The 21,882-nt window shown below is 43.0% G+C and overlaps 1 protein-coding gene across 1 annotated transcript in view; it reads left to right on the forward strand.

Annotated features, from left to right (window-relative positions):
* Positions 1 to 423: 423 nt before the first annotated feature.
* Positions 424 to 21,882, forward strand: part of CUZD1 (CUB and zona pellucida-like domains 1) — a gene marked incomplete at its 5' end in the record, with an annotated part of 28,242 nt that continues 6,783 nt past the window's right edge. Inside the window, 12 exons of the mRNA XM_010087419.1 lie at positions 424 to 501; positions 821 to 907; positions 1,690 to 1,767; positions 2,742 to 2,864; positions 6,667 to 6,987; positions 8,006 to 8,047; positions 8,519 to 8,830; positions 10,109 to 10,141; positions 10,572 to 10,604; positions 11,311 to 11,352; positions 12,029 to 12,061; positions 21,725 to 21,860. Of these exons, the coding sequence (XP_010085721.1) occupies positions 424 to 501; positions 821 to 907; positions 1,690 to 1,767; positions 2,742 to 2,864; positions 6,667 to 6,987; positions 8,006 to 8,047; positions 8,519 to 8,830; positions 10,109 to 10,141; positions 10,572 to 10,604; positions 11,311 to 11,352; positions 12,029 to 12,061; positions 21,725 to 21,860 (1,318 nt within the window). The remainder of the gene's footprint in view (positions 502 to 820; positions 908 to 1,689; positions 1,768 to 2,741; positions 2,865 to 6,666; positions 6,988 to 8,005; positions 8,048 to 8,518; positions 8,831 to 10,108; positions 10,142 to 10,571; positions 10,605 to 11,310; positions 11,353 to 12,028; positions 12,062 to 21,724; positions 21,861 to 21,882) is intronic.

Raw genomic sequence — 21,882 nt, forward strand, 5'->3', positions numbered from 1 at the left:
GGCCATCTCCACAGATTCCTCCCCTGCACCCAGCTCAAGCCCAGCAGGGACCGAGACACCATCTGCTCCAGGGACTGTGACAACCCTCGAGGAAGGTGAGGTATACTTGCATGCTGAAAGTCACCGCCAAAGCACAAAACAAATTCATTCCTTATTTCCTCTTACAATGGCCACTTTGCACCTTTCCAAATGACTGTTGCATCTCTAGTAGTAAAAGAATGCAGTCAGAAACATCTACTATCTTTATTATTAAATATTAAATGAAGGTGAAAGTCTTTTTTTCAGCAAAAATAAAAGGCCATGCATTGATTCACTGTCCTGCAAAGCCCAAGTCTACTTACTTTTATCAAGATTTTAGTTCACTCTTAGTTGCTGACAATTTCTCCTCTTCTTTTTATTTCCTCAACTTTCTCTTGGCCTCAGATACAGCTTCTGGGTCCACTGTTATCACAGAGGATAGCGACACTTCAGCTCCTGAAATCCCAACCACAGGTTATGGAGGTAAGAATAGCCATTTTGCAATTGCTATCTAAGAAAATACTCTGTTAATCTGGGTTTTTTCAGATAGATTAAGATGTGACCATGTAAATCTGTAAAATATTCACAGCAGACAACTACAAATTAAACACCTCTGTGAAGAAACAACCCCCTTACAACATCTTCACTTTAAAAATATCAGGCTGGCAGGACATATCAGGAATATATGCATTTAATGATTAACACCTCTGAGCTTGTAGCTATAAATACTACACTTATGATTTTGTAAAGCAAAAATGTTTTTAATTGCTACTCGTAACCATTTAATTTCTCATCCTTATAGCCTCCTCTGGTAGCACAGATGCCTCCGTTGCTTCCACCGCCATCACAGAGGAAAGGACATCAGAAACCCTGACTACGCTGCAGACAGGTAAAGAACATGGGCACAACATGCAGCATGTTAGAAAAACACGGTTGTAAGTTTTGGTTCAGAGGGGACATCAATGGAGATGCTAAGAAATGTTGCAAAATCACCATCTTTCAGTGCAGTTAGTGCTTATCTATGAACTTCACCTGCTTGGCACCAAGTTGCTGGCTTTGTGGCAGCACAGGCAGGCTGTCACTAACACCACTGACACTACTCCAGTTGGGAGCTGCAAACGCTATATGCAATGCCTGCTTCCAGGGAAGATGAATGGTGCAGAATTTGAACCACAGAATCTGAAGGGAATCATTATTTTTATTTTTATTTCTTTAAGAAGCATGACTCAGAGAAAAAGCCACCCAGTCTATGTTTCTCACCATTTGTAACATTATCTATGCAGATCCTAAACAATTTATAAGCCTCCAGGCTTGGGCTTTCTGATCAAGCTAGTCCAGGATGAAGTGGAAAAAACACACCACAAGGCAGTGCTGGGAAATTATACACCAATAAATGTTACTGACAAATGACAGCACTCATTTCTGTATTTGCTCCTCACACTCCTTTTGCTTTCCTCACTCCTGGGGAGAGAAGTCAGAAACTTCTTTTACGCTTGTAATGCAAAGCATTAACATGAAGATCCATTTCTGAGCTATGTCAGTGGATGTGGACAGACACCCTTTTCCACAAAGCTGAAGGCAATTAAAGTCATCGAGAGTTGATTTCAGTCATTCAGCCTTACCTGAATGCTCTCTCCCCTTCGTTTCTGTGCTTCTGCCTTCTTCTCACAGCTTCGGAAAATACCGCAGAACCATCCATCTCACCCAGCCCACCTGCAGGAGATCTTTATGAATACACACTTCATGACGGTAAGAACTGACCTTACAGCATAAAATCTAATAATAATTGTGTTTAAGTTCGTTTAATACAGATTATATTGGTAGGATTAGAATAACTGCATAAAGTTTTAAGATCAGTCAACTGATCTTAAACTAATCTAATAATCTCGGTGGAGAAAGAGTCCAGCTTCTAAAATTTTCCTTTCTAAAATATTGGGCTCTCAAACTTTGGGAGATGTGTACCTATGAACAATTTGGGGCTTTCAGCTGCTTGTGCTGTTTGTACAATTTAGGAATCATCAGAAGTGCCCAAATACCTGTGCTTTTGTCTGGGCAAAAGCGGACACTTTACTGTGGAGAGCATCAATGAGTAAATCAGATTGTGACATCCTCATCTTAAAGAGTCAATAACCTTTGACGATTCTTTCCTAGTCCTAGAGATGGAGATGCCACCACCTGACACAGTACAGAGGCTGGTTCTCTGTCCTCTCCTACTCATCCCTGTTGGACTCTGTCACCAAGGAGATTGATGTTTCTCTCCAATAATGTGTTTCCTCAGCTCTGTCACAGTCCCTTCAACACTCCTGTTTTCCTCTTTTGCATCTACTAAGAGACTGAGGCAATATCTACACCCCAAATCCAAAGCACAGCTTACAAAGACAAAATTACAGCTGCAAAATCTAAGTGAGCTAAGGGAAAGCCACGTTGTATGGAAAATGTATGCAACGAAGTTTCAGTAAAGAGGGCTAAGAACACATTGCTTCATTCTCCACTAGCTTAGAAGCTTAAAACTTCAAATTTTAAATATTTATTTATCATGGTGTTATGTGGTGACAGAGGCTCAGGTAGAAGTGCAAGGGACAAGTCCATGTTTCCTCTCTGAAACAAAGCTTCCTCTATTTTTAATGTTTTTTAGCAAAATGACAAATCCAGCTCATATTAACCAAAAACTTTAATTCTGTTTCATACTCATGTTTGGTCATTATCGTTCATTGTTCCTATAGTTTTTGACTTCAGAGCTTCAACAGGTTCCGCTGTCACAGAAACAGACGTGACCACGTTTGCCCCAGGCACAGACAGTACAGAGCAACCGCCAACTCCAGCAGCACTGTCTGCGCTGAGCGAAGGTAAGGAAAAACCAGACACAAGCAGTGTTAGGAGCAAAAATGCCTGTGTCCTGCATCACCATGCAAAGCTCCATTTGGGGCTCAGAAAGTGCTGAGCTGCAAAAAGGGGGTGGCTAGGACACGAACCTGAGCACACCTTGTGTGCTTCTCCCGCCCATGTACTCATCCTGTTCACGTACTCATCCTCAGCACCAACTAGTGGTCCCCGTTAGGGAGGGGTAATTAACTTACACAGAGCTTTGGTCCAGCCCTTCTTCAGTGCAATGTGTGTGCTCATGTCCCACCTTTTCCCCATTCTCTTTGCTTGGACAACTCTCATTCTGGCATCTATTTTTTCAAGACACTTTGCAAGTTTTTAATGAATGAGCTGTTTTAATCAATCTATGAAATAATTTCTTAGATATTAAAAAAATCTTAAAACCACAATTTCACCAGACAGGGACATTTCGCATCAGCCATCAGCTGCTGTCCGACTTCCTCATCCGATGAAGCAGGAATTGGGAGCAACAGCAGGCTCTAAACTCTTATGCAAATCTCCACCAGGGGAGATGACTATGTGTACTCTGCCTCTGAACTTGACAGATATTTTCAAAACGCACACAAAAATGTGTTGGACTCTATATTCAAACTTCTTTCATTGATGGACATTTTCTGTATTGCCTACAGTTGCTGCCTTAGCTCTCTGCAGACAGCGGGGAGCAGAGGAACTGGTGGCCATCCTCTTTAGAGCCCTCTCCAGACTAGTGAAAGACTCTTCCCACATAAGCTAAAATCAGCTCTTTAAAGCTTTCCTCAGAGCTCATGCTTTTCAAGCCTATTACATTCTTGATTCATTCATCCAAGCTCTCCCCATTATCACTATCTTTCTTAAATGAACAGCTGAGGTCTCTTTAGCACCAAGGAGAATTAGTAGCTCCCACATATGACTCTCAGAGCAAGACTGACACTGGACAGGCTCACCAGAGCATTACCAAGTTCCAGTCTTTCCACAGCCCTTCTCTTGCTTCTGAAAGGATGATTTTGCCTTTGTGTGGGAATTTTCTCTCTCCAATGAGCAACCCATTCCACCTGTCCTTCTTGAAGTTCATCTTGCTGATTTTTGCCATTTATTCCGTTTATGAAGATCACTTTGTATTCTCACCATGTCCTCCAGAGAGCGCATGGCTCTTGCCTTTCCTTCTGCCACTCTGTCTGTACCCCCCCTCCAGTTTCAGTGGCAGGGGCTGAGGGTCTCATCCACGGAGCGGTACCTGTTTCACACCCATGACATCTGCTAGTCCGAGATGCTGCATAACATGACCAGCAATTAGCAAGGCAACTGATAATTCCTCTCTTTACAACCTTTCTTTAACGCTGCTTGTCTTCTACAGCCTTATCTATGCTGTCAGAAGTTCAGAGCTGGGACTCAATACCAGTGGGAGCAGCAATGGAAAGTGTAGCACAGATTTGCTGACTGCTCCAGCCATTAACCTTATTTTGAACAATATTTTCATGTGCAAGATCTAGGACCTATCCACTCTAATTTCTACAAACTTCTTCATTAGGAACAGACAAATCTTCAGCACAGTGAAAAGAATATTTCAGTCAGTGTTTCCCTACCTTTTCTCTGCCAGTTATTTCACTTTCAAAAGGATAGAAACGGAAACTTTCTTACTTTGAAGACTACTTTGCAGAGCTTTGATCAGATTTTGCTGCTCTCCTTACTTATTCAGCTTGGATTCTATTCCAACTGAACAAAAGAAGTTTGCACTTCTTTGCACATACCAGTGAAACAGAGAAATTAACGTGGTCCCTCAAGATTTACTTTTATTTATTTGGCTTTCAGAAGCTGAATGCAAACTTCTTAAATGAGTCATCTTTGGACTATTACACTGGCTTAAAGAACTTAATACATGGTGCATACCTGGTTTCCTAATAATTCCCTCATTGTTATGCAACTATGTCCTTGTAACTATTAAGTGCTTTGCCTGTGTCTACTCAACCAAGTGGCTGAGCAAACAATTCCATCTTATTTACACATACTGTGTGTGACAGGGATGCCGCTCAATGGTTAAAGGGAAAAAAGGCTCCTCTATAATTAATATCTCATTACTTTCATTTGTTTGTGCTAAAGTCTCAGGAAAACTAAGTGCTCACTGATTCTTTTATTATATTCTACACTTAACTAAGCACAAAGCATTGTCTTTGAAGAGACACAAATATAGATTATTTCCTTTTATTAATTTGCTGAAAGTAATAAGTTGCCTTTCAGCTGTCTGCAGACACCCCTACAAGAATATATTAAAGATTCCTGAAACTGTTAGTTAATCAGTCCTTTATTTTCTGAAAAAGTGCCCCCAAAAATTTCAGATTGATGCTCATATTTCAGATTAATGAAACACTTAATTTACTTAGGAACTTTAATAGGGAAGATGCCTCCTTCCCAACAAAGCCATTTTTAATATCAGCTGAATCATAACAAATTTATTTCTGACTGCAATTTAAGTCAGGATCTGGATCTAGATTTTTTAATCTGCCTCTTTCTCACTATTCCCACCTGGATTTAGATAGCTAATATAGTTCTATTATTAAATTTTTTATTTAACGCATTTCACCATTGCTGGTGAATACTCAATGCCTGGATCAACAGGTTAACTATCTTTTGTCTTAATTTCTTTTTTTTTCTCTCCCCGAAATCATATTTCGCAGTCTTGTGGAAGTTTAGACCTAGCTCTTGGGAAGTGAGCCAAGCACATTGCTGCTGGCATGTCTTTACAGCCAGCTTTTGCAGAGGTAAATGATAAGCATGGTACTCGGATGGAAGGAGCTTTGATCATGGTCAGCAAAAAGGAACTAAGGAGAAAGAGTCCTAGGAAACATGTCCCCCGCTCTGAATGGATGTGCATTAGCTGGTTACAAATGGCTGCCAGGTGACAGCAAAATGTCCCAAAATGAAAACCTCATAATTACTGACCCACCAAGGAGTAAGACAGGTGTGTATACTTTGTACAGTTTATGATGGCCACAAACTAGGAGAAACTAAATTATTATGTTGGTGGTGTCTCTGATTTCTTTCTCTGAAAGAAAAATACACTCCAGGTCCATAAAACTAATTTGGAACTTCAGATCTTTAAAAGCCTTTCCCTCTGAAAGTGAGATAAATGTGTGGAGTACACTGTAAGTACCCAGCTCTCAGAAATGAGCCTGGTCTGTAGAAATGGCTCTGCTGCTGTTCTGGGGAAATGATGCTGTGCCAACCATCTGTCACAGAATCATAGAATGGTTTGGGTTGGAAGAGACCTTAAAGATCATCAAGTTCCAACCCCCTGCCATGAGGGTTAGCAAGGATGGGAAAAGAAGTTGAACCAGGAATTATTTAAAGGAAGGAAAAAAAAAAACCCACCCCAATCCATACCCCTTAGATCTCAAGGTATCCAAGGAAAAGGTTGGCTCTGGGTATTTACGTTCGTCCTTTAGACAGCACTGAAGTATAGATGAGAAGGATGGTAAAGAAAACATAGCAAGCCTTGCCTTTGCTGCACAAAATGGGCAGAGGTGTCAGCCAGAGCTTTCCCCAGAGGCTGACACATTGTGGAAGAGCACTATGTCCATGCCCATGGGGTATTGCATGCAGAAAGATGGCTTCGAGCATTTATATCTATCCTACAACAGCTCTGAAATTCAGGGGAGGATCCTTTGTCGGACCAGACTATGTTGGGGGCTACCTGCTCCCGTCCTCCCTGGGGTGGTCCTTGGGCAGTAAATGGGCTGTGCCCATGTCTCAGATGAACCCCACCGAGGCACCATGCTTTCTCTGCCGCAGACACCTCCGCTCTGTCCCTGCGCCTGGCCGACGGGGACGGGCAGTGCTCAGGCCGCGTCGAGCTCTATCACAACGGCAGCTGGGGAACGGTCTGCGACGACGGCTGGGACCTGGCGGCCGCCGAGGTGGTGTGCAGGAGGCTGGGGTGCGGAACAGCTCTGGTGGCTCTGTCAGAAGCCCAGTTCGGTCCAGGCTCTGGGAACATCTTCCTGGATGACGTGCAGTGCAGAGGGGATGAAGACAACCTGTGGGATTGCTCCCACAGAGGGACTGCTGTCCATAACTGCCAGCATAAAGAGGATGCCAGTGTCATTTGCACAGGTACGCTAGTGCATCTCTCATCAACTATTGCTTCACGAGCAACGCAAGCCTGCCTGCAGCTAGGATTTTGATGCACAACTTGTTTACATCAGTGGAATCGTTTCAGGCATGAAACCAAGACCTGTGAGAATTTCTGTGTTTTACCACATTTTTTCTTTTTGCTTTTAAACACAGGTTTGTGGTTTAATGTTTTAATTCTCAAATCCTTTGGCTACCTGGAATATCATTGTCAAACTTACCTGATGCATTTCCTACTCTATTACCTGACTGCTTCATGCATTACGATTTGAATCATAGCTTTACATCATCACTATTATATTTCAGTTCTTCGAGTCCTGATTTCCCACAAATTATGAACTATGGCTAGTAAATCAAATTGTCTTTTCTTGTATTTAGTAGGAAACTATTTTTAGTAGCTTCCTTTAGGATTTCTCCAAATCAATTCCCAGTTTTCCAGCAATTCTTTATTCTCACTGGAAACACGTGTGTAGCTGGAGAGCCTGAGTCACTGCAGCCTCTGTGCGGCCAGTGCCAGGGCAAGTGGTGGTCCACGGGCAAAGCTAATCCATGTGGTGGGCACTCTATGAGCCTGAAACGACTGAGGTGAAACGTAACTGGCTGAAAGGATGAGACCTGGCACAAAGAATGCTGGTTTACAGCTTATCCTGGGATACCTTTCCCTGGGGAAAAATCAAAGACAATTTTTAATAGAGTTAGATTTTTCAGTACAAGTGGAGTTAAACTCGTGACCCAAGCAGACATGTGTCTCTTTGGTGAGTATGTCCCACACCCAAAACAATTAAATATTATACCTGCAAGGTAACTGCAACCATTAACATCTGACATTTAAAAAACTGTTTGCAGCCTTCTCCCTTTTGCTGATGATGCTTCCGGAGATGAACAGGTTGCTCCACATCACTACTGCTTTCTCTTCTTTCTTTCACATAGTAACTGAAGAATGTTATTAAGCATCCTCTGTAGTAAAACTAGAAATCCACTTTTCTGTTTCCTTTCCTAGAGCCTGTTACCACCCCAGTCACAACAGAGCCCGTTCCAGCCGGTGAGTTTTCCCTAGATGGGTCTTGCAAAGCTTTCACAGATGATATATTTTATGTAGCAACTTAAGCACTGTTAGGAAGGCAAAAATTTTACTGGTAAAATTTTCAAAGCAAGTAAATGTGTGTAAGATGAGTTTCTGAGATACTTGAGGTTTATCTAAGAGCTCTGGTGTTAAAGAATACTGGTATCAATGGGAATGGTTATGTTAGCTATGGACATACACATCAGAGCCTGAAAGAGAAAAAAAATCTTTATGTTTACTCCCAAGTGTTTATGGCACACTATGGGAATAAGGATTTCTGACAGCTGATGAACTGACACGATGTAGTTTGTTACAATAAGATTAATTTCATAGTTTTGCCAACTTTCTGTGCAACACAAGAAAGTTGGCTTTTGCTATTTGACAAACGCACCTGGAAAGCCCATTTCTGAAGCTGCCAGGTGCCCACACGTTTCCCTTTGCTTTCTCAAGAAATGTCCCTGAGGCTGGTGAACGGAGAGGACGCGTGCTCAGGACGCCTCGAAGTCTTTCACAACGGGAGCTGGGCAACCGTCTGCGATGACGGCTGGGACGTGCAGGACGCCACGGTTGTGTGCAGGCAGCTGGGCTGCGGAGATGCTGTCTCAGCCAGAACTGATGCCTTTTTTGGGGAGGGCACAGGAAATATTCTCCTGGACAACGTGGTATGTGGAGGGGACGAGTCCTCCCTGGAGCAGTGCTCTCACAGGGGGCTGGGCACGCACGATTGCTACCACAAGGAAGACGCTGGTGTCATCTGTGAAGGTACTCAGCTTTTTTATTCTATTTAATGTGGATTAAGTTTCCTAAGGCACGCACATGAACCAGTATGGGTGAAAGGAAGAGCTTGGTGCAAGGCTGGAGCCACTATGGGAACAGGGACCATTGGCAGTAGCCATGCAGGGAGTGGGGAGGCTGATGAGAACCAAGTAGGATGGCCACAGGCACCCTGGTCACAGGTGGGACCAGCCCCATGGGCTCCAGACATCCTGGGGCCATCTCATCCTTCCAACAAGAGATTCCTCTACCTGGGTCTCAGGGACTCATTTTCAAAGATCTGCACTATATTTATGTGAAGTTTATTGAGGAAACTCAAGAAAATTCCTGCCAGCTGAGGATGCAGAAGGAAATTGTTTTGATGGAGGTTCTGGCACTAGATGAAGGTGGTGTGTCTGATCCCAGACATCAGGGTAGGCTGGCAAGCCACCGTATCTTTGTCAACTCAGCTGTTTCTGTCCAGGAGAAAGCAAGATCCTATAGGGAAGCGATACTGATGCTGTGCTGTCATATTGTATTATCATGATTTAATGAGTAACAACAGCCGTGAGACTTACATATTCCCGAAGAAGTGAACGATGCTTCTACTACCCCTCTAAAGAGGCTTGTATTTTCACTGTGATTTTATTTTTGGTTTTTTCTTCTCCTCTCCCCTTTTTCTGGTACCATGCTTTGTTCTTAGTTGATGGTCACTGACAAATAATTACAATGAGTATTTAAGAAACAATCACAACAAACCTTTGGTGTGCTGTACATAAGCTCCAAGCCCCAGGAGAAGCATTTAAGAAGCAATCATGGTCAGATTATCAGCCTGCATTCCTCATTCACTCACTCCTGCTCAATCCAGCACACTCTACACACTGCAAACCATTTCTCCTCCGATGGATCAAGAGGCTGTGCAGCAGCACAAGCCACACTTGCTGAAACTTTTTAGTAATTTACAGAACAAAATGTTTCCCAGCTTACCTTCCGGAGTTGCATGTAATTACACAAAATGCAGAAATTATACCTGTTCCCACTGGGTTTGCCTCTCTGCCCCAGTGTCGACGGACGTACTCATTGCACGGGGTGGCAGTGGAAATGGCACGGCAGAATCACCAGCAGCACAGCAGAAACACCCGCAGCCTGCTCTGAGGCTTCAGAAAGCATCACCTCGGTCACAGTTTTGGGGAGAGCCCTGACCGCGCTGCTGCTGTCTCACCTTGTAACAGAAAGCATTGATCTGGGTTTCCTTCTTCTGATGGTTTTTATTTTCTCTCCCGACAGTCCCTGCAGAGCTCACCACGCCTGAAGCTACAGGTATGGAGGACTTCAGTGTTTATTTATCTCAGGTTTAGTCAAATGCAACTCACCCCGCAGCAGAGTGCTGATTCCCCTGGACTTTAGCAGCACTGAGCAGAAATTCATGCTCTTTGGGAGGTGAGAGTGCCTTTACCTCATCCTTAGCCCCAAAGGATTCAAGGTGCTCAGAACACGAACTCCTGGGGGGATCTGAGGACAGAGGTGTCACCGAGCTCTTTTGCCTCTGTGGAGATAGAACCATACCCACAGTTTCCCTCTGCAGTGGAAATACCACAAGCTGGTTCACACAAATCCCAAATTATGGGGTAAACTGCTGCATTGTGGATCTCATTATACCAGACCTAATTACACCTAAACAATAATGTTGCTTTGCTTTGCCAGTATTGGAAAAATTACTAAAGCATGTTTTTTGTTTTCTCTTTGACAGTCCCAACTGAGTCCACGACGGATGAAACATCAGGTATTTATTTCATAGAATCGTAGAATCACAGGATGGTTTGGGTTGGAAGGGACCTTAAAGCCCATCCAGTCCCACCCCCTGCCATGGGCAGGGACACCTCCCACTAGCCCAGGTTGCCCAAAGCCTCATCCAGCCTGGCCTTGAACCCCTCCAGGGATGGGGCATCCACAGCTTCTCTGGGCAACCTGGGCCACTGCCTCACCACCTGCACAGGAAGAAACTTTGTCCTAATTTCTAATATAAATCTACCCTCTTTCTGGTCTCTTACTGAGCCATGGTGAGCAGAGGTGCTGTCAAACCCCAAAGGACAGCAGGATCCCTGGCTCACGCACCAAATCGAGGAATTAACGGCCATGCACTCACATTTCAGTCCCAATTCCAGACTTATCAGGATACCTGCCTTCCTGGCCCCCAGAGCTGTGCCCTGTTCTGTTGCGTTATTTGCTTCCCCGCCCAAGCTCAGGCTCTCGCCGTGGGGTTTTCCAGAGGCGAGCATGCCATCGCACTGGCCGTGTCCCCACAGCTTGTATGTCAACAGCCCAACACAGCCACGCTCGCCATGTCCAGCCACGCAGACACACGTTCCCAGTTACTCCCATGGCTTCGTGTGATATTGCAAGCGGCTGGGGCTGCTACTATGGGTCTTGGGGCACTATATACATTTAGAACGCAGACAATATTTAATTTCATCTTTTTTTTCTCATAGTAACAGACCGTCCTACTCCTGACCCAGCAGACTTTACCACTTGTAAGTAACACAGCATTACTCTGTCTTACTTGCCTAGTTGTCTGCCCAAGTTCTGATCACGTACTGACTGTCTCCTTGTCTCCACCGTGTGTGTGTAATCTCGTGGATTTAACTATTAGTTTCAGGGATAATCCCAATCACCTCTCCCTTGGCTTGCACACACAATAAAGGAGGGAAAGGGGCTTGGGATGGGTACAGGAGAAATACTTGCACTGATGAAAGCAGTGGGGAAGGGGAAACCGATGGGGCAAACACATGACACTAATAAAAATACAGATTTGCACTCGATCTCTCAGAGGCTGTGGCAGAAGCAGCCTACACAGGGACGTGTCTTCCTCCCACCGAGGCTGCTCACGCTCCAGGCAGACTTTCCCCAGGCAGTGGCAGCATCTTCCCGGTGCTGTGGCCAGTCACCACTGCAATGAGACCTGCAGGTCTCCTGTGGTTCGGGTACCCCGCCCTTACCCCGTGCTGGGACAATGGCTAACCTGCAGTTTTGTTTTCCCTCCTGTCTCGGAGCAGCCCCTGCTGAAGACACGACACCTGAAGCAGCAGGTATGTACAGCTTCAGCTTTAGCAGAATGGGTCTAATGCTTGATCCTGGGAGGAAACTGATGCGTAGGTGTTCAGTAATGGAACACCTACTGAAGTGTGGCTTTTGCTTTCTCTTTGACAGTCCTGACCGAGTCCACAACAGCTGAAAATCCAGGTATGTCCCTACAGTTATTTCTTGAACCGTGGTGACCAGTCTACTACTTTTCATGTGAGTCATTCTGATGTTTGATTAAACATCAAAACGTGGATGTTTAATTTCATATTTTCTCTTCTCACAGTAACAAACTCACCCTCTGTATCAGACTCACCAACTCCTGAAGCAGCAGCCGTTACCACTTGTAAGTAACGCAGTGTTAGTCCAGTTTGTATCCTTAGTTCTCCACCAAAGTTGTGATCTGGTGACATGCTGGCATGGCTCCCTGCCTCTGTTGCCTGCATAATCTCATGGATCTGGTAATTCATTGCAGGGATAATTCTTTTGGCTTCCATCCAAATCAAGGGACGGAAAATGCTCTTGGTATTGATATGGGAGAAATATTGATTAGATATTTATATGATACTGATTAATATAAATATTCATAAGCATTAATATAAATATTTATATAATGTTGATAAATACTGATCAAATAACTAGGGAAGGGGAAACTGCTGGGGCAGGCACACTACACCAGTATAAATTCAGATCTGCTCTAGATCATCCCTCTCCAAGGAAGACAGCCTTCCTGCACTTTCAAAGTTGCATCCCCACTGGGAGTTGAGTCAGTCAGTGGGAACCCTTCTGACATATTCAGTGGTGTTTGGTTTGAATTTTAGTCTTCTACAATGGGATTTGTCTTTTGAAAAATCTGAATTGCCAGTTCTGCTCGTTAATTGAAAATATTCTGCCTCAGATGCTTAGATAGCAGGCTATGGTTTTCTCTTAAAGTCTGTCCCTACCAGCTACACACTGGTAAAGGCATTTGGCTGCCTCAGAAAAACATCTACTGTTGTATGTTTTGATAACATACAGGAAACTGAACTCCATGTGCAAAGCGGGTATTTGAGCATGAGACCATCTGCCTACACAAAGGAATAAACAGAATTAAATCTTGTTCCTGTTAATGTTAGTGATGTGTCATCTTTAGTATTCAAGACTCTACACTTTTCTTAATATGAGCCCCTTGTCCATGACAACTCTATTCCTCAGAACTGTTGCTACTAACATTTCCTAGTCTTAATGCATTTAGACAATTACAACATATATTAATCGATTACATAAAAGCACACATTTTCCTCATTCAGTCTCACTCTTTTTTTCCTCTCTCATTAAAAGCCCGTTCAAGACCAGCCCCAGCACCTCTAAGCCTAGGTAAGTTGTTCTCATTCTTTCTTTTTTTTTAGTGACTCCCCTTCCCAAGTGCAGTATACGCTGGGTAAGAGATGTGGGCCGGGAAAGCCTGGTAGTTTAACGGCAGAGGGTACCTGGGAGCAGAAGAAAGGGGGAAGTGGGAGAGGCCGGGAGCAGGCGGAGAGTTTCAGGATGCTGCAGCTTGCCCAGGGACCACGCACCGCCGATACAGGAGCTGGCAGCCAATACATCCTCAGTGTGTTTCTTTGCATTTGCAGAGCATACTAGTATTTAATACATGCTGCATTTTACTCTACACTTACACATGGTTTACTAACATTGAACTTCTTCTTCTCCAGCAAACCTGACTTATCTGCCTAAATACATGCGGGTGGTGATTCTGAGAGAGTTAACTGGCCTGTGCCGACCGAGTCGACCCGGGATGCAAAGTATAAAATTACAAGGGTAAATATTTATCCATGTGCATGACGTGTCCCAGACAAACTGGGGTACCCCGAACATGGTTTGACACTGGGTCCTTACACCCTTCAAAGGTCCAGGTACAATATGATTTGACTAATCACTCACACCCATGCTACTGATTATTAATGATAGTAAAACTGCACAGAACAAGTCAATTTCTGCAGCGTTCTTGCTGCTTGTCTGTTGATCCAGACACCCCTTGAGTTACTGATCTACGACACCAGACAATACTAGGAGGGTTTCAAAGACGTGTCAGAGGAGCTGGGATGCTGATGTGATCTTGGCTGTGCAAGGGAATCCTTCATGGCCAGCTCTAACCTTCCACAAAGTCCTGCTTTCCAGGGCCAGGACATCTTCTAGTTTGTTTTACTTAAGCATAAATAATACCAGAGTCTCCAGTAAAATTCCACTGATATATATTAACAAAGTTAATATACTTTCATCCTCTTAAAGACTGATTTTCACAGCACTGACCACCAGAAGACCCTATAGCAATGCCAGAGGCTACCATGCAGGGAACAGATGCCTGGGATTGACTCTTATGCCATGTTTCATATGCCATACAAAGGCTGTGGCACAAGAAGGCGGGCAGGAATATATAGGTTTGAAATTGTTGCATGCCAAGATGTTGTCAAAATAATTCATGAAAAAAGAAATTTAAATATTTTTAAAGATTGTTACCGGATGATGCCACCCCATGGCTTTGTGAACACTAAGACTCAGGAGGTTGGCATGGAACATAGACAAACATTATACTAACACCACAACAAAATTATGTTTCTAAAAGTTCATTATTCTAAATTATACAATATTACCAACCTTCCCCACTTCACACACTTCTCGACTCTGCTTCCCTTTCGTAACCCTCCCTCATCAGGTCAGTCTGTGCACGGCTAAATGTGCCCAAACCAAAGAGACTCTGACAGTGGTTATGCAAATCTTTGATGTATAAAGTGATGGCATACTCACTCCAACACACAACAGAGCAGGATTTAATGAGCTGGGCATCATCACACCCACCACACCGACGAGACTCCCAGTGAGGCTTTGCTGGCCAGGTGACCCTTCAGGCAGGGGAGGGTTGGTCTTCCTCCATGTCTCCTTCAAACAGCCCCTCCACCATGCTCAGCTGCCATTCTCCAGGGGTTTCTTCCCTTTAAATCTTTCTACCTGTCCATGTTGGTGTTTTCCCTCTTGAGTCCTTGAGCTACTAACTGAACCCCAACCAACAGGAACTGATTCCTCAGTAATTTCACCTCCCTTATCTCGCATGGCTCTGCAGACTTTCTCACAATTCACCAATATCCTCAGCTGGACCTGTGGTTGGGTCACCTCAGGATCTTCCCAGCAATGACAGCTGAGCCCAGCTAGCCCTTACCTTGCCTGACTTTCTAGAGATGTTCAGGAATAGCCATCCTTTGCAGCTCTAAACTCACAGCCCGGCAAGCCATGACCTATTCCAAAGCAGTGGAAGGATCCATTTCTGGCAACTTCTACAGCAAGAGTACAAATTCCCTTGCCAGACCTTGACTGCAAAACACACAGGAACGCCGGTGCCCAATCGATACCCAGTGTTACTGGGTCTCCAGACCAGGAAACTCCATCTAGATCATTTATTGTCAAGTTTGCCTTTTACGATTCATCACCTTTTTCAAAGTTGGTGAGGGCTGCACCATACTACGTTCAGCCCAACCAGGATTTGTTTGTTTGTGCTACCCTGCACAGCACTGAGCCAAATGTGAAGCTGTTTACAGAGATGTGTGTGGTCTCTCCAAATCCTCATGACTTTAGACTGTGGCATCTGATTTAGTTAGAAGCAATTAAGGAAAATATCTCAACAACCACTTCAAAATAATTCCTCACATGTGATTGACTTCATATGGACACCAACAAATACATACACCAAAGATACACAGAGCTGGAACACATTTGAGTCACCTGCTTGCAGGAAGCAGCAGGATTGTAAACGAACTAACTATTAAGGCAAAGCCACACAGTTGTGTTAGTTGGGGTTTTATATTTCATTTACCATAATATTCTGCTAGAGAAGAAGAATTGGTATAAATTCTCAGAAAGTATCGCAAAAAAATTATAAAAAATTTAGAGAAGGATGAAGCACCCAATGAAAGAGGGTTTGGTTGATTTGGGATATGCAATAGTTCCTTCATGGCTCTTCAGAAAGTCTAAGGTTGAAATAAAAAACAACTTCAGGGAGATAACAGGCCTACGCAGTAACTCTTTCTCACATATTTAAAATTCCATCAGGTGCTTTACATGTATACATTTACATACGTGTGTGATATTTGTTATCTCTTGTGTTACATTTTATACCAACATATACATTTAAATTCCATATAGTTGCACCTGTGTTCAGGAGTTCTGTGCTGTGAATTGTGACTAACTTCATAGTTAAAAATTTCTGGAGGAAAGTTTACTGTAACTAATGAAATAAATGGCCTTAGTAACCATGTCACAATTTTTGTGTGACTGTTGTGGGTTTTTTTCCTTTCTCTTTTCCCAGGTGTGTCAGAGACCCAATCTGTAGAAACTACTACTCACCAGGCAGGAGGATCGTTCACTTCAGGTTCAGAGGTCCCATATACCCAAGAGCTTGCCTACGGTGCACAATACCATCATGCAACAGATACAGTTATTCTTCCCAACACTACCACGGCTATCTGACAAGAGGCCAAAGAACACGTGGCGGCATCATTGTTGTTATCGGCCCCAGATAATAACAGCTCCAACAATGCTTTTTCCAGCCATAGCATTATGTTGATCACTTATACATGTGATCAGTGTGTTGCACATCTGCTACTAATTTCTGAAAACACATTATACTAGGGGGTGTAAATCTAAAGGTATTTTAATCTTAATTGTACTTATGTTCCTTAATTTTAGATCATTCGGATCTGTATTCCAGATTTGTAAAAGCCTAAACTTCAGTAAATACTCTCAGTGACAAAGAGTAATTGGATCAGCTGGCTGATTTTTTTCATCAAGACTTTGTTTCCCTCTCATAGTTCTTCCAGTTCTCCCCATTGTACCAAGTAGCTCAAATACTGAGCGTTTAAGGAAGAGTAACCCGCCCTGCAGATGCACATGTCACAGTGCTGCTTTCTGAGCTCACCAAGAGACGTATATCAAAGGATTAGCATCCCTTGTAAACAATAATGTCTGAGCAATTATCTTAAATAAGAACTCAAAAATAATTGGAAAAAAATACATGCACTGAGATATAATCTCTGCAATACCTATAAACATGCACTGAGATACAATCTCTGCAATACCTATAAACTATCATAATCTTGACATATGTCAGTTTTTATTACTGGAGATTAAAACTATAAAAAAACTACATCTAAATTTACTTTGTTATAAGCATTTCCTTCATCCTTTTGCTTTCAATATGTGTTCAGATGGTATCACTTTGAGCCTGGAGTTTCTGCATCTTAATGTTAAATTGTCCTACCTGGAATGACTTGGTGAAAAAAAAAAAAAACGGAAATTATTCTTTTCAGTTCATAATAGAGAAAAATATCTTGGCAGTCGATTGCAGAATCACACAGTAGTACAGTGGTCATCTCAGGGAAATAGATGTATTAAATTTCGATAATCTGGTGAACTTGGCCTGAGTGTGAAAAGCATCTTTAAGGCCAATACTCAGCTTCCATATGGGAAGTATGTGCAGATAACGTAAACTCAAGAGATGCTCTGTTCTGAATAAGGATGCCTAGCGCCTAGAGGCTGTGCCACACAAGACCAAAAAATCCTCCTTTTTCAGCAACTTTTCCTTTTATGCTTCGTCCCTTCAAAAAAGGCATCAGAGTCATTCTGAAACTCAGCTTCTCCGTGAATAGCTTAGCCAGCTTCCAAATGCCAAAATCCCACAGATCTCCCATGAAGGCTCCCAATTGAATCTCTTATCTGGTGGCTAAGCTTTGGCGCTGGCTGAGCAGGCTCATGGCCAAAGTCCCCATCCTGCAGGAATATAATGCCCATCCTGAGCCCAAGTATTTCCTAATCGTACTTAGTTCATACAAAACTTCAACGTACTCGTAACCCTGCTGCTCTGCTTCTCACAGGTAACAATTTAAAGTGCTTGAAATCACATTTTCTCTTCTACTGTACTCTCAGCTGCAGGCAGGGAGAGAATGTGCCTGTAAATAAGTGTCCCAACAGCTGAGTCCTTGTTCCTTCGTACTAAAATGCACATTAATTTGTTCTGAGGATCTGCTATTGCAAAACATCTTCTGTACTCTTCTCATCCTAAAGGATTTTCATTAAGACTTGCTATCCATTTCTTTTGAGATGGGAGAGGAAATTCAAAGCGAGCCATGAATTTTTCAGCATCACCTGCTATCTGAACACGTCACGCTATCTTAGGGCACAAGATCTGAAAACAGTCTGGACGCTCAGCTTTGTAGCACAAGTACGTAGCACAGCAGCAGCTCAGTTCTTAGACTTGTCTGTGCCGACGGAGCTGCCAGCCAGCCCCACATGTGAGCATGGGCTCAACCCTTTGGAAACACTGGGCCACTCTTTAGGGGGTCCAGCCCCTTGATTTCAACTCCAGCGCAAGAAAATTTCCTAATCATTCATGCACAAGTCATTCCAAACAGTTTTGACTACCAACCTGTAACTAGCAGAGTAAATTACAGGGTATCATAGCCATAGGCATTTGCTTGGTTGTGATGGATACAGCATTGATTGGCAGGGCTCCACGCACCAGTTCAGACACTAAATGCATGTAAAATGGATGTTAGCATTTGAAAAATCTTTGCAAGTATGTGTGTGGGTTTAAGAAATGAAAGGCTAAACAGAGAAAATGCAAATTTAGCATTTCCAGAAGCTAAAGGGATTTTCAAATTTCAGATTTCTTTATACATGTATTCAATGCCTCCGTGTTTAAAAGCAATATAAGTATATTGTCACGATGAAGAAAGTTGCATTCAAAAACCTTTAAAGTGAGTTAAAAATTGGAGAGAATTGTATTAAAGAAGGCAAAGGTTTCGTACAAAAAAAAATTGGGTTTATGAAAGTCACCTACCTGGATGTGTTTCAAGAAGGTCTGCGCTGCAATTTGACTCTTCTAGTGAACACGAAAGAACGCCTGTTTGCGCAGCTGTGGGATCCCGCTCTCTGTACCGGGAAGAATTGCACAGCCAGGCTCCTGCGTGAACCTGGACTGTTTGCACACCATGAAAGCACTGCACCGAACCAAGGCCAGGGGAACAGCACATCTGCGGCACGAGTCTTATCACAACCTCTAGAAGCTTTGAAGCTTGGGCATCCAAAATAGTGTAAATATATTGGAACAGATGCTCAACAGATTTGTGCTAGAAGGAATTGAGGCTCTTGGGACTGTGCTTGTCCCCGTACCTGGGGAAGGAAAGGATAATTGTTTTGGTTTTGTTTTTTTTTTTTGTAGCTGCTGTTGTGGGACTAAGGAAGTTTTACTGCAAAGTGGGTGTAGTGCAATCTTCTTTTACATCTGTGGCTAAGATGAATCTGGCCTTGTTCATCCACAAATACTTCAGCAATAAGAAATTATTACTCCTGACAACCCTATTATGGTAGTCCCACTTTACACCTGAGGAATCCCCAGCAAGGACAAGGAATGATTCGCCCAGTGCAACCTGAAGGGATGGGTGTCAAAATGAAGGTGGGAAAAAAACCAACCTCCTGCTGCCCAGAGCCAAGAACAAACTGTTGATTGTGTCTCCCAAGGGAGTCTGGCAATCCCTTCCAGAACATTCAAAAAAACACACCCAAACAGACGCTCAACGAAATCAGCTGAAAAATCTGCTTTGAACCCATGAGAGCTGACAAAACACAATTAAAACTTACTCTACACAGTACATATTAAAAAAAAAAATGGGCACACCTGTTACTTTCCCATTTATATCTGTTAAAAAGGAACATAACAGAGATAAAAGCCCTCCCACTGTGATACCATGGACTAGAAGATGATTATGAAATAGCAGGGGGTATAAAAGTTGGAAAATCCTAACCTCCCCAGCTGCCGTCAAAATGCTGGCGCTTGGACTGTTCCTCCTCCTGCCTCTCTGCGCTGCTTTAGCTGACGCTGAAGAGAAGTCAATAGAACCCAGGGGTATGGAAATCTAGTATTTTTTTTCACCTGTGAAATTTTATTATTTTGGCACAGTAGGTATTTCATAGGCAACTGAAGGGAAAAATGTTAAACTTAGCTCTAAATGTGCATCTTATTTTAATGTGCTGCTGACAACGGTAACAGCCCAATGTGCCAACAACTGCTAAAACTGTTAAATAACAAAAAAAACAACCTGTGATGTATGGCAATTTTTTAACTTAAGAAATTGATTTTGAAAGATTTCACTCTGGAATTGAAATTTGCATTCATAATTTAATACCATATTGGAGTAACAGGAATGAACTGATTTAATTGGGAAACAGATGCTTTTTTTACTCATTTTTCCTTTGTTCAATCCGAAGCAATAGCTAGTCATTTGGTGCTCAATTTGGGATCACTGTTCTGTGCTCAAATCTGCAATTTACCTGATTCATGGTGGGTAGCTACTGCAGGATAACGAAGGATTGCTGCAGGTCTGCTCTAGTGATGCCTGGATACAGAACGGTCCGGAGGGATGCCGAGGGAGGGTAGGGCAAAGCTGCCCTTGTAATGCTCTTACAACTGGGAGGATTCATAAGTGACAAGAAAGGTCTCTCCCAAACCTTCCTCTTCCCTCTGGAGCTCATCAGAAAGCCTGATCTTTTTATCTGGGACTGCGTACGCTGTATAGGAAATTCTCCCTGCTGTTTTAGACCATTAGTTTTAGATTAAAGCAGATCTTATGCTCAAACAGGATTATAAACTTTTTCCAAAATTTCCTATACGACAGCTATTTCTGCAACTACTTTATGACTCACTAACATTAAGTTGTGTTAGTGATGTCAACCATGGTTGGTTTGGGTTCTTTTCATAAAAGAACTGGGTCAAAGTCCTGCTAGCCCCACATCCTGAACCCAGTAAGTCCAGAGAGGATGCTCAGGCAAGAACACAAACACAAGGCTGCATAACGCTTCCCCAGAATACTCTCCCAGTCACCCACAAACATGAGTCAGGACTCCTGAAACAGAGAGGAGTGCGACCTTTGTGTTTAACGGTTACCAAAGGCTTTTTCTTTCATGGATTTGACCCGTTTTGTGTTTTACCAACCACATCACCCTGCAGCAAAGACCTACATGCAAAGAACCAGTTCCTTTCGTTTGTTTCCAAACCACAACTTACTGGTTTCATTTCAGGACACTACATTACTGTACTGGAAGAGAATATCTCATACCAAATTTCTTCATGGATTTACAGAGCTCTAGCACCTCCTTTCTCCCCTGGTTATCTCTTTTCTGACCTGAAGTGCTTCAGTCTATCTACTAATTCTTTGTCTGGAAGCTATTCTAAACTTTTAATCATCTTCATTGCCATTCCCTGAAGATTTTCCCGTCCAGCAGTGCCCTTTTGGAGACAGGGGATCAGAATTGCATGCAGCAGTAAATATGCAGTAATCCCACACATAGCCCTTCAGAAGGTCAGATCTGAAAAGCCTTTTTGATTTCCCAAGCGTGGTTCCAGAGTGCTTTTAAGGGCTGAACCTCAGAACTGGATTCAATGATCTTTAGGATCTCAGTGTAGGGGGAAGACAGGAGGCTGAGGTGTCCCCTATCACTTGGCATTTCCAGCTTTGCCATCGGCTTCATCTGTGAGACGTGTTGCCCTAACTCCCTTTTCCTCTGCTACTAGGAAAATTAGGATAAAAATTATTTTCCAATATTCTTTTACTATTTGATCCTTTCATAAACTGCAGTAATATAAATTAAAAAAAAAAAAAATAGCACAATATTTTGCTTGTCTGTTCCATGACAGACAGTCCCAGTGCCTTTGCAGAGTAGAAGATGAAATATTATTGCAAAATAAAACCTGAGAGATAGCCTTACAAGCTGGTTTTTGTTGTTGCTGTTCCTTAACAGGTGTACCTCGCTGCGGTGCTTTGCTTCATGAGTCCTACAAAGCATTAAAGATCGAACTAAATGCAAATGCGAGCTGCGTCTGGCAAATCCAGAGGGATTCAAACCAAACAATTAGGCTCATTTTCTCCTATTTCAAGTACGTATTGCCTCCAAATACT

Source organism: Pterocles gutturalis, unplaced genomic scaffold (assembly GCF_000699245.1).
Source record: "Pterocles gutturalis isolate BGI_N339 unplaced genomic scaffold, ASM69924v1 scaffold10111, whole genome shotgun sequence".
Classification (NCBI taxonomy): Eukaryota; Metazoa; Chordata; class Aves; order Pterocliformes; family Pteroclidae; genus Pterocles; species Pterocles gutturalis.